Genomic DNA, 12,802 nt, shown 5'->3' on the forward strand with positions numbered 1-12,802 from the left:
ATTTATACTTGTACCTATTTATCCAATACATTTATTTTTAATAACTATAATACCCTCATCACGGTTTTGATATATCCGTAGCACTTTATAGTGCTACGGTTCTCGTAGTACTATGGGGTACCTGTAACAAGCGCAAGGCGTCTAAGGCCTTTATGATAGCACTGTCATAAATCTAATAGGTTTATGGCAGTGCCAAAAGGTTCCATTGGCCGCACAAGTATTTGAGGGTGTGGGCTTAAACAACGGTATCTTTGTAGCGTCACAGATATATCAAATTTGTGACAAGGGCAATAAATTTGTTAAACAAAAAATACAAAAAAAAAAGGGTATGAGTGCAAATAATAGGATATTTTTATATATCAATAAATATCTAATTTTTTAAATTTTTTTTATAATTTTCATTCTTTTTTTGTCAATAAATTGGATGCCATCTTCAAAGTGAGTGAAGTGGACATTTATCTAGCACGTGGATGGTACAAAGCAACGTGCTTTCTCCTGTCGTTCTAATAAGACCTGCGCGCCCTTTTTCTTAGGACAACTCAGTGACTTTCACTGCCTTAAAATCTAGAGAGACAAATTTGAAGTAAAAAAAGAAGTGAATCTTATGATTACTTATTTGGGCTATTTATTTTTCAGATTTTTAAATATTTTTAAATACGTTGTATCTGCATTGGAAAAAAAAATTAATTTTTATAATTAAAATTGAATATAAATATTTAAGCCACCAGGCACCGAAATTACATCTTTTGACAAAATTTAGAGGGGTGCCTGATCATCATAAAGTGGGGCATTATATACAAATCTTTTGTTTGCGGAGTACACATTGTCTCCGAGAAGAACATGCTTTGGGCAAATATAAAATATATTGATGTGAATTATTTGAATTAGAAAAAAAAAAATAGGTTACATAAGCGCACCAAATTCATTAGAAGATGTTGTTTCGGTGGTAAAAAACTATTAATTCGATAATCTCGATTTCAAAATGTATGGCTATAAGAAAAAATAGATTTCAAATCTTTAAAATAAAATGTATTATCTTAACCGTCAATGGATTTTCAAATGCGTTCATAGGTATGCTTGATTCACACTATTTTTAATTTTTAAATTTTGTAAGTAAAGATAAAAATAATTTTTTTAAACATCAAAATGAAAATAAATTTTAAAGCCATCGTAATGCTGAAATAAATATCTTGACATTATTTGAAGGTGCGCCTTAATTAGATTTTAAAAAAGCGGAAAGAGGCTCTAGCAGCATCAGTCAACCCTGGCGACACTATTCGGTCCACGTTCATTGATCCCATCCAGCCGTTAAATTTGGGATCTATCGGCTGAGATCTCCCCATTCCCTCCCCATTTAGTATTGCGTATCAACCGGGGAAGAGAAAGAAAAACTGACTACAAATACTCAGTGTCAATCGATGCAACCCCCAGCTTCGCTGTTCAGAGAGAAAAACCCCAACACAAAAACCCATCAGTTTTAGAGAGAGAAACTCCGAGACAGAAGACACACACCAGTGTTCCATGGCGCCAAATCCTGATGAGGAGCAGGAAAACGAGGCGCCCCTCTTGAATTCAACCAAGAATTCACAAAACTCCAATGGAGCTTCTTATTCAGGAGCCATTTTCAATCTCTCAACAAGCGCTATCGGTGCTGGAATCATGTCCATTCCTGCAACTCTGAAGGTTTTGGGTGTGCTTCCTGCGATTTTATCGGTGATCTTCGTTGCGATCTTGACGAATTTTTCGCTGCAATTTATGCTGAAATTTACAAGTGCCGGTAATTCTACGACTTATGCTGGATTAATGGAGGAATCATTTGGAAAGATTGGGTCAGTTCTTCTGCAAATTTGTGTGATTATCACTAATTTGGGGGCTGAGATTATCTATATGATTATCATAGGTACTTGTTTTTCCCTCTCCTCTCTCCTATTTTTTTTTTGTGTGGGTCTCTGTTCTTTTTTTAATTTGATATAAAGAATTCATATAAATAGGAAATTTGACTTACCCAAAAAACAGTAATTAAAAATAAAAAATAAAGGCAATTGAAACATAAAGAAATTATGATTTCTCCATTTCCTTTCTTGAGTTGATGGTTCTAGATTTGGGAATTTTTTTTAGTGGATCTTGGCAAACTATTTTTCTTCTTTTTCTAATTTAATTCCTTCTTTTCTTTTGATATTCCATACATTTTCTAACTTTTATGCTCTTTGTTTTATGGGAAAGAATTTTTCATGGTTTTTAGGTAATAATTTATCTGGTAAAAAAAAATTTTAGGTTCATTTTCGGACACAATCGCATTTTACCATCAAGATTGAAATGGCCTTAAAATAGGCAAATTTGTAAAAACACACATTTAAGATTAACTCTATTTATTATTTAACACGTTACCCATATGTTTTGAACTAATTTCAAAATGCCCATCAAGATTTTGACTGTAGTTAAAAAATAAAATATTAAATACTTGAAATGTGAGGTATATTTTTAATAAATTTCCCCTTAAAACAATATTTCTTAAATTACCCTTTTTCTATTAAACGCGGGAACTGTGCTCTCGTTGAGAAACCAGTTCTTGCTGTTTATTATATATCTTCCCAGTTGAGAAACCAAGAGATGGTTTAAATATCCTTCTTTTTTTTCTAAAATAAATTTAAGAAAAAATGAATGGTCAACCCTCCTCAGAAGATTGAAAAAGAAAAGATGGTTAAAGGGTGTGGTTTCCATAAGGTTGCAACTTTGAACCATCCAATTAAGGTCCACTTCCAAATTTTATCAAAACACCTAAGGTTTGGTTTTTATGAGGTTGCAACTTTGAACTATCCAATTAAGGCCCACCTCCAAATTTTATCAAAACACCTAAGTGTAAAAAAGATGTAATTTGGAATTTCTCTTTTTCAAATGATGTAAATGTTATTTTTTGAATTTCTTTATTCACCGTACATTTTAATTTTTAGTGGATGCAAACTGGACCTTAGATAAATAAGGGACTGCATTGTAATAGGTGTGTCGGCCAACTCACTAAAACCGTGTCCCCTTTTTTAGGTGGTTTGACAATTTAAACTGTATTTTCCTACTGTCAAAAGTTTACTTCTTCATTTCAGGATTTTTCTTTGTTCATTGACTTTTGCAATTATAATTAGCGCAGCTACATTATTGCGGTGAAATTTAGAAATTCTATAGGCACCTTGAATGCGTGGGAAGTTTTTTACTTGTGCACAAATTTGTGTCGTAATTATCATCATCAGGGCCTCATATTTGGGGTCAGCTACATAAATCCTATTCGGTCATTTTGGCTATACCGTCAGGAAGACCATAAGTAGAGCATCCCCTTTGCCTTTTAGAGCTTTTCACCTGATAAAAGATGTGACATTAATAATATTTTTTAGCATATATGTGTTAAGGTCCTACTTTTTGGTTTTCTCTAGTTTTATTCTCATTTTACTCGTGGTTCGGTTCGATAGTTAGACTTTTGAACTGCTCCAAACAAAAATACTAATGTATTTGGGCGGTTGACAAGGGCAAATTTCAAACTACTTGAAATGTATGTTTGAAAGTCTAAATTTTGAACCACCCAAATACATGACTGCCCAAATACATCATTTTTTTTTGCGTTTCATGGGTTTCGAAAGTACTTTCAAGATGGGGTAGAATGAGAACCAAAGAAACCTCAGAAAAGTAGGGACCCCAACTTCATATGTCCAAAAATATGGACCTTGTGGTCAAATGAGAATGAAAGAAACCTCAAAAACGTAGGAACCACAACTTAATCTTGTGGTAATACATCTTTTTTCATATAAATTTCTCTTGCTTTGACTGGAAAAAAAAAAGCCTAAGTGTTGTGGTAATACATCTTTTTTCATATAAATTTCTCTTGCTTTGACTGGAAAAAAAAAAAGCCTAAGTGAGGAATAATAGAAATAAATTCCAATCTCTCCCAACCGTTTATCCTTCCGTAAAAGTTTAAATTAAGGCACAATATCAAAACCCAGTCTGAGTTTGTTAAAAGTTTTAAATTAGATAATTGTCATTTGTAGTCCAAGAAATTGACATTGGTTAACCAGAAATGTTTAATTTGCTACTTAACTGCAATTGAGAAATGTTTAGACTTCAGATCTGTAATCCGTTTAATTATATCTTTCTTTTTCTTGTTGCAGCTGATGTTCTTTCCGGGAGTGTGGCAGAGGGGCCGACACATGTGGGTATATTTCGTGAGTGGTTTGGGAATGGGTGGTGGACTTCACGCTCGTTCGTGCTCCTCGTGACTACATTTCTCATTCTTCTCCCTCTTGTTTCACTGAGGCGAGTAGGTATGTAATTGTGGTCCTCACACTCCAACTTTTTGCAGAAATTAAGATAATTCATGTTCCTGTTGTTATAATGGAAAGTGTATTGTGATCCATAGATGTTTCCATGTTCATGATGTCGTCACTATCCAATTGGTTTATGAGCGGCAATAGGGATGACATGAATATAGAATGACCCAAGCCCATTATGTCTCCATCAATGTCCGTCCATCAATTGGATGTTTGAGATGGTCTTGCAATGTCTATGTCAAACTCGTACTCATTTCTCGATGGGAGTGTGATCCAACTGCTGGTATGGTACTGCACACACTCTTAATATGGATTTGATTTCTATGGCATTCTCATGGAATCAGACCAAAGTTCACAAACTTTGGACTTGGTCCCTATCCGAGCCGAGTAACTCGGATTGGCTGAGAAGCGCCTAGCCAAAATGGTCCTAAAAAATCTAAAAAAGAATCAACAAATTTGTTAAAAATAAAGAAATTGTCTACAAAGAAACCATTTATCTTTTGTACATGGAGGTCACAATAATTTTCACTCATTAGATGTTAAATTGGATGGCTTGGGGTGAGTTACGAAGTCCAAGATCTTTTTTTTTGGAACTTTGTGTCTATTCAATGACACTCTTACAACCACCCATTTTGAAATTTAAGGGACAAGAATGATTGTGACCTTCATGTAGGAAAGGTAAATAGTCTCTTTGTAGAAAATCCCAAAAGTAAAATTGTCTAAATCAAACTAAACTAAAAACAGATGAAAAAAATAAAATATGGATATAAGAAAAATTGACTTACGACTAGAGGCAGTAGAAATTTTTTCTTAAAAAAAGAAAAATATAAAAATGGAGCATATGACAAGAACAACTCACAAATCATCATAAAAACAAATTATATATGAAATATCTATACATTGATGGCACAATTTAATATCTTTGTGATTTTTATTTTGTAATCACCCAAGTTTTATTGAGTACTCGGCTCAGCAAGGGGACAAGTCCGAGGACTCAAATCACTGAATCAGACTTAATGGGTCTCGATTGTTTGCTCTTGTTTAGAGGTTTTACTAAATTGTCCTTTTAACTTAGCACATGTACACATGCCCTCAAGAATGTGGGTGCCACCACAAATTTATTGTTATATAACTCAATTATTATGATAATTGATGTTTTTAGTGTTGATTTTTCAATATTATCCATGTAGTAGTAATGTTGCTTCCTATGTTTTCCTCCCCTCAATTTCATCCCAAATCTTAGGCACAGTGTGCTAAGTATTCCAAGTTGGGTTTGAAAAATCTCCAATCTGACTTGAAATCCCCTCGGTCCAGTTGGGATTATCATGCAGGCGATTCGAGGAACCTGGAATCATGCTGATTCCAATTTTTAGCTGGTGTTTTTTATTTATTAACTAGATATAGTCTGATCTGGCTCAGGAATTGTCCAGGTCGAATCAGAACCAAGCCCTCACAGGCAGGGCTCAGAGTCAGTTTCGGAACCCTGGTTCCGTCAACCATGATTTCCTTAATCTCAACTATAGATAATTGTCCTTTTCATTAAATTTGGGTTTATTATATTGCCATTTTTTCCCTCTGTGCAGACTCATTGAAATTCACTTCAGCCATATCTGTGCTTCTAGCTGTGGTTTTTGCGGTTGTCACCGCGGCTTTGGGCATTGTTGCGATTTGGACTGGAGAGGCAGAAATGCCCAGGTTATTTCCCCAAATTACAGGACAGTTCTCATACATCAAGCTTTTTACTGTTGTCCCCGTGCTTGTATCAGCTTTCACCTGCCACTTCAATGGTGAGAGGGTATTTTAGTTATTTGCCCTGGTCTCAAAATTTTGAAATCTCTTTATATTTGTTGGGAAAGTATTTAGAATTCAGAAAATTTAAGAAATAAACTCATATTTCATTGTATTTTAGCTGGAATATACTAAAACAAACTCAATTTTCTCTCTTCATTTTAAAGCGTAAAAATAAGTGATAAAGATTTATATGGGGTCTTTGGGTATTTTAGTTCATCCCATTCGAGCAGAGTTCCGAAAACCACAGAAGATGCAGTCTGTGGTCAGAGTCTCACTTGCTCTATGCGCCGTGGTGTACATTGCCATTGGACTGTTCTGCTATCTCCTCTTTGGAGAAAACACTGCCTCAGACATCCTTGTCAACTTCAATCGTGGAAACCCTGATGCTATATCGAGTGCTGTTGTTCGACTGAGTTACGTGCTTCACGTGATGCTTGTCTTTCCGCTTCTCAATTTCTCTCTCAGGATCAATCTTGACGGATTGGCTTTCCCCAGTGCCACAAATACGACTGCTGCCCTTCGGTTCACCTCCCTTACTGGAATTATACTGGGATTTGTGTATTTGGCTGCCATACTCATACCTGATATTTGGTCAGTGTTCCAGTTTGTTGGCTCCACAACTGCTGTCTGCATCGATTTCATATTCCCTGGTGCTATCGTGCTCAGGTAAATGGTTTTCTTGATTGTCTTAAGAAAATTTTCTACAGAGATATTGAGAGTTTTAAAAAAGAAAAAGAAAAGCAGTATCCTTGTTGTAACAAGGAAAAGTATATTATAATCCAATGGATTAAAGAAAGTCATACTACAGGAGAATGGTGAGTTGTGATGGATAAAGATATATGACATATTAGAACTGGAGATATGGCCCACTGGTGTGGTGGTTCCCAATCTGCCTCCATCGTCGTCTGTTGTTTTATATGAACCCGATGATTCAGTAGATCATAACCTTCATAGTCTGTTAGACTATATATACTTTTCAAGCAAGGGTTAAGCACATCATGACAGGAATTGGGCTTGGGTCAAGACGGTAACAGCTGGGTTTTCATCGCACTACGTCTCAAGTTCTATTCCTATGTAACTTCGTCAAAGGAAAAAAAAAAGAATAAGCACATCATGACCAGCCTCTTTATTGTATCCACAACATCCATGCAAGAACCATGTTGCATCTCCAATGTCCACTTTTAAAATGGATGGTAGATCCCATGTATATGTAGGTTAACACCACAAAAAAGGTGCATGGTATGGCTTTCTTGTAGCAAAATTATGAAAACCAAGCTTGAGAATTCCAAATTCTTGAAAAATTAAATGTGTGAAACCATGGACAAAGTCCGAAAGGTTTAGCTAGTTAAAATTCTTATTCTCAATCCATCTTTGTATTTGTTTTTTTGCAGAGATGTTCATGGGATATCGGATCCTAAGGATAGGATACTGGCTGTTCTGATGATATTGATTGCGGTGGTTACAAGTGCAATTGCCATAACGAGCAATCTAGTTCATTTGGCATGAGAAAGAGAGAGAGATGCATAGGAAAGGGTGGTGGGGATGATATATTAAGGCTTTGGCTCCCTTAACCACCAATGCTACAACCTCAATTCACACCATTAACATCATCATCGGAGCTTTTTTTTAGTGAGAGAGAGGTAGAGAAAGGGGATTTCATCATGTTTTTGTCTCTCCCACCCAATGATGTCAGGGTTCTGTGGGGAATTATTTGTTGTTTGTATTTTGATTTTCTCGTGATTTCTAAGTGTGATTCATTCTTCTATCAATTAATTGTGATTTTTAAGTGTGATTCATTGTTTTACCAATCATCAGTAACAGAAGTAGGTGTATGTGTATGCACGGCCGCCTTGAGATGAAAACTTGACAGAAAAAGGAGGACATATGATGACATATCACTGGGGTAAACACTGGAAATAAAGTATAAATGGTAACCAGAAGGAAAATTTATCAAAAATAGCATTAAGATATAAACTATTCAATGTTTTACCAGGTAACTGTTCCAACTCATGATCATATGTCTTTTTATGGGTATTTTGAAATCATATGTCCTTTATGGGTATTTTGAAATTAACTTGAAGGATATAAATAAAATGTGGTATTTAAATAACGATCTGGTTTCTATGTGGCCAAGCTTGCATATAGCAAAATGCGGGCTTCGTAATAAATCTATTTTTAAGATGGATTTTAAAAATTAATTTTGAAGGACATGAAATTTCTAACATGTATATCATGAATATGAATAAATAAATAAATTTTAAACACTAAAAATGATAATTTTAGTAAGAAAACATTTGGATCGTTAGTTTTCATTGTTTTTAGATGGAACATCTATTGGCGTCTATCTTTAAGATTAATGTTTTACTCTTTTCGAATCACATATGTAGAAATGTGGTCTAGCCTGCATGAAACAATTTTCCTTCACATAAATTTCTCTAACACTTCCAGATGCTTCATTTTAGTCATGTGAGTCAATTTTTGGGACCTAAAAAGAAGCTCATAATTAAGTAAAAGGTGCCTTTGCCTTTGTGTCAAAGGAAGAGAGAGACAAACATGGAATTAGTGTTTAAAAGGGTGGACTCGGGCTTTGGCTCGCTGGGATTATTGCCCGAGTCAACCCCCCCCCCCCCCCCCCCCCCCGGACTCGTCCAAGTTGTATCATGTAAGAATGAGCAAACAAAATTAAAAAGATTATAAAAAGTAGGTGGCTCAAGTACTTGTGAGTCGAGCAATCTTAAGTTCAATTCCTACCACTGAACTAACCAAACAAAAAAAAAAAGTCACATCTAACCCAATCCAATTTGTTAATTTGTTTTGGACAAATAGATTATTGGATGAAACCAATGTTTGAAATATTGGTTAGGCTGGGTGAATTAATCTTTCAGAAATCAAGCCCGGATCAGTGGATTGGGCCGGTTCTCTAGTGCGAGATCCAATCCATAAAATTAGAAGACATTGAAAATAATAATAATAATAATAATAATAAATAAAATATAATATGTGCAAACTGGATGATCTGGTCAATCTTGATCGCCTAGTTCCTACCAGACTCAACTAGGTGAGTCCATAAGAACCAGAGCAATTCTGGTTCCAACAAGGAACAAGGTGGGTCTGGACCGATTCCCAATCTAAATAAGATATATGAATCGCTAGTTTTCAAATCATAAGATAGTATAATGGAAAAGAGATCCAGTAACATTTTTTTAAAAAAAAGAGAACCAATATATATCCTCAAACCTTATAGGAAAGGAAATATATAAAATGCAACCATTTATGAAGTCAAAAAAAGAGAACCAATATATATCCTCAAACCTTACAGGCAAGGAAATATATACAATGCAACCATTTATTTTTGATACAACGAAACCACAATCATCACTGTTAGATTTGAAATCAGATAATTGATGATGTGTAATTGTTTGGGCATAAAATTTAAAATAAAAAATTCAAATATTAAGACACTTTCACCTACTAGTTTCACGTCCAATGACCAAAAGTAGTTGTAACCTCCTCATACTACAAATAATTTGTCTCATGTTATGCATTCAGCATAAGAAATCTCATTGTCTATCGCTAACAATTTAGAAAAAAAAAAAATATCAATAATGATCCACGCTTGTCCAGTTAAATCTCTTGCATTCAAGTTCAATGGGTCGGGTTGGCAGACCCGGACCCAGAAAAATGATATGGTAGCAAACCCAACCCAAAAGAATAAAAATATCAATGTATTTAACTATGTTTTCATATATTTCTTAGTGGAACACAAAAAATATTAATGGACTTGGACCCGGACCCGGACATGGACCAAGACCCAAATAGAGTTCGGGTCCAAATCTTGCACCCAGACCTCCTGATCGGGTCTACCCCTTAGGTCCCGAGTTGGGTCCTGGTCCATTGCCAGTTTGCCAACCCTAATTCAAGTCCTACATTCACCTCATATCCTAAGCTCTCTCTCCTCCTCTCCTTTACGCCCAAGCGTTCAAAACCTTATCCATTTGGTATGGGTAGACTTAACTAGAGAGAGAGATCTACTCTGAATGGGTGAACTTAATTAAAAGAAGAGAGTGAGAGAGAGAGAGAGAGAGAGAGTACAGTATAGAAGCCATTACATCAGGAAAACACCAAATTTCCATTAGGAATAAGAGTCCAGGAAGTGTTAGTCCCTGAAGAAAAGAGCAGTATTCTCAGTTGAAGTCAAACTTAGTCATGAGCATTTCTCAGCTGGCCTCCTCTTCATGTATCTTGAACACAAAGGCTCTTATGGGGGAGAGAGGGAGAGGGAGAGTGAGAATGATGGCTGAAACGAGAAGCAAAAACATGAGTAAAGAGTACGGGGGACAATGGCTAAGCAGTGTAACACGGCATGTTAGGATCTATGCTGCATACATAGACCCTGTAACCTATGCCTTTGATCAAACACAGATGGACAAGCTCACCCTCCTCCTTGACCCCTCCAATGAGTTTGTGTGGACTAAAGAGACTTGCAACAAGGTCTATGCCTATTTTCAGGAGCTAGTCGACCACTATGAGGTAAACATGATTTTAGAATAAAACCATCTTAACTAAGAGAAACATGGTTAATCCATCCAATGGATTAATGCAGTGTTTCGAAACGGATTGGTAGGAGGGATTGTTTATCCACATATCCATAGCAGATCATTGGATTGGCTCTTTGGATCAGGTATGGATCGGTTTGAATTGGTGATCCAGAAAAATATCAAAATAAATGAAATACAATAAAAATTAAGATATCTTAAGGGGGTGCCGGGCAGGACCCATATCATCCCTAAATCAGTTCGGTTCTGACCAATTCCCATTCAGAGAAGCAATCGTTTGAGTTTTCAAACATTGGATTAAGGGAAGCAACAAATCCCTTGGCAATTACAACCTAACCTAGATGTAAGAGACTATTAGGGTGCAACAAATTGCTTTCAACCATGTTTATAGGAAAAACCTACAGAGCGGACAGTTCGGCCAAAGAGGGTATTTCCAATTCAAAACTTTTTGTATCTTCTAATTTTGTATAGTCCTGATTGACAATTTTGTACTGCGAACAAACATGTATATCAATTTAACTTAATCAATAATGTAGAGAAAGCATAAAATTATAGAAAGCGTGCAATCGCATAAAAGGAGTTGTTTGCATAAGGTTGCAACCTTAAACAATCAAAGTAAATTGTACTATTCACACAAAAAAATAAAAAAGTATTGTGCACTACCAAATTCAGCATAAAATGTAATTTTGATGTAAAAAATTCTTAGGATGGCCTGAGAATTCATTTTCATCTGTAATTATAAAATTTAGACTCCAAAAATGATTCAAAACAAGTAGATCTATAAACATGTGAAAATCTTGAAAATGGACGATCCAGATAATGTGTTGCTAGATGCACTATTTTAATAGCGCAGAGATTATCGATTAAAAGGTTTTCCAACTTCAAAACAGCCCTTCATGATGGATTTTTCAAGTACACCTTAATTCTACATTTTAAGGTTCCAACTTTATATAAACTTTTTTCCCCATAAAATTATATGTTAGCTACTCGAAAAAAAAAGATAAGTAATAATTAAAAGATCCATATAATTATAATATGTGTGAATCTCTCTTTTTCTATCTCTCTGGTAGATTCGGGGGAAAGAGGATCTCTGCTGGTAGTAAGAATTAAACTCAAGGCGTCATGTTGTGACACCCCACTATAATGACTACCTATGCCTTGTGTCCAGTCCTACTCTCCTACACACATACCTCTCTCACACACACATACACGTATTCCTAATTCAAATTGTTTGAAATAAGAGTGACAGAATAAGCTCTTTTGATCCTTCGATTTACTCCTATGTTTTTATGTGTGACTGACATTTGTTTGTGGTTTTGTTGAAGGGTGCACCTTTGACAGAGTACACGCTTCGATTGATAGGGTCAGACATTGAACACTACATAAGGAAGATGTTGTATGATGGAGAGATTAAATATAACATGAAGGCCAAAACCCTAAACTTCAGCATGGGGAAGCCTAGAGTTCTAATGAACCCCCAACAAGCTGCCATTGAAAAAGAGTCGGTTAAAGAATCATCAAAGGTGTAAACAAGATCTCTCTCTGTCCCTCATTTCAGAAACAATTATTGGATTGAAGTTGTATACACTCGACTACATAAAACCAAGCCAATCCTTTATATCAATCTTTCCTAGGGCATGATGTATTGGATCGATAGTATTGTTCTTAGGTAGGGTTTAGGTGAATCCCAAATGCACTTACGGAATGTATGTCAATAGGGATGACAGGCCACTACCTGTTTTTTCAAATAGTTTGGGAGTTCGTTTTTTTTCAAAGCGGTAGTGGGGTGATGTCAGAGGGAAGGATTCAAAACTTTATAGGTCAAAATCTTGGCTATCGTTATTATCAGAAAAAAAAAATTAAAAATTAAAAAAAAAGAAAGAGGCAGATTTTTGTGCTTAAAAGTGGTCTATCTTGCATTTGTATTTTGGACCCATCATTTCTATTACTTGAAGATCAAATCTATACCATTTTAGAGCTCCAAATTTATGGATTTACTGTGGAAATGGGTTTACAATGACATGGCATGTGTTTTGGGTACTAACTTGAAAACCAGGGCAGATGCACGAGTCCTCAGACCAAAAACTTTAAACCATGGAATAATATGTCAATGTGACCGGTCATGCATCATATGATTGAACGTAT

General features: G+C 35.5%; 2 protein-coding genes across 4 annotated transcripts; both read left to right on the top strand.

The window, feature by feature from the left end:
• Nucleotides 1–1,429: 1,429 nt before the first annotated feature.
• LOC18433541 (Transmembrane amino acid transporter family protein) lies at nucleotides 1,430–7,893 on the top strand. Of its 3 annotated transcripts, none has more exons than XM_006843626.4 (5): nucleotides 1,430–1,900; nucleotides 4,152–4,304; nucleotides 5,894–6,097; nucleotides 6,314–6,767; nucleotides 7,493–7,893. In XM_006843626.4, exons 1-5 carry the CDS (start codon nucleotides 1,522–1,524, stop codon nucleotides 7,605–7,607), a joined length of 1,305 nt encoding a protein of 434 aa, XP_006843689.1. In that variant the 5' UTR covers nucleotides 1,430–1,521; the 3' UTR covers nucleotides 7,608–7,893. The 3 variants fall into 3 exon arrangements, with proteins under 3 accessions (XP_006843689.1, XP_088731106.1, XP_088731107.1); XM_088874980.1 differs by having other exon boundaries at nucleotides 6,567–6,767; XM_088874981.1 differs by lacking the exon at nucleotides 6,314–6,767.
• Nucleotides 7,894–10,068: 2,175 nt separating this feature from the next.
• Nucleotides 10,069–12,281, top strand: NDHM (subunit NDH-M of NAD(P)H:plastoquinone dehydrogenase complex). Its single transcript, XM_006843627.4, has 2 exons — nucleotides 10,069–10,631; nucleotides 11,983–12,281. Exons 1-2 carry the CDS (start codon nucleotides 10,308–10,310, stop codon nucleotides 12,184–12,186), a joined length of 528 nt encoding a protein of 175 aa, XP_006843690.2. The 5' UTR covers nucleotides 10,069–10,307; the 3' UTR covers nucleotides 12,187–12,281.
• Nucleotides 12,282–12,802: the final 521 nt, after the last annotated feature.

Source organism: Amborella trichopoda, chromosome 8, assembly GCF_054954075.1.
Source record: "Amborella trichopoda isolate Santa Cruz 75 chromosome 8, AtrichopodaSantaCruz75HAP2 v2.0, whole genome shotgun sequence".
In the NCBI taxonomy this organism is placed as follows: domain Eukaryota; kingdom Viridiplantae; phylum Streptophyta; class Magnoliopsida; order Amborellales; family Amborellaceae; genus Amborella; species Amborella trichopoda.

Bases quoted from the DNA above. Each gene is read 5' to 3' on its own strand.
- LOC18433541 (XM_006843626.4), top strand. From the start codon at position 1,522: ATGGCGCCAAATCCTGATGAGGAGCAGGAAAACGAGGCGCCCCTCTTG. The intron at 4,305-5,893 runs GTATGTAATTGT...CCCTCTGTGCAG, and splicing joins TGTTTCACTGAGGCGAGTAG to ACTCATTGAAATTCACTTCA. The intron at 6,768-7,492 runs GTAAATGGTTTT...GTTTTTTTGCAG, and splicing joins CCTGGTGCTATCGTGCTCAG to AGATGTTCATGGGATATCGG.
- NDHM (XM_006843627.4), top strand. From the start codon at position 10,308: ATGAGCATTTCTCAGCTGGCCTCCTCTTCATGTATCTTGAACACAAAG. The intron at 10,632-11,982 runs GTAAACATGATT...GTTTTGTTGAAG, and splicing joins AGCTAGTCGACCACTATGAG to GGTGCACCTTTGACAGAGTA.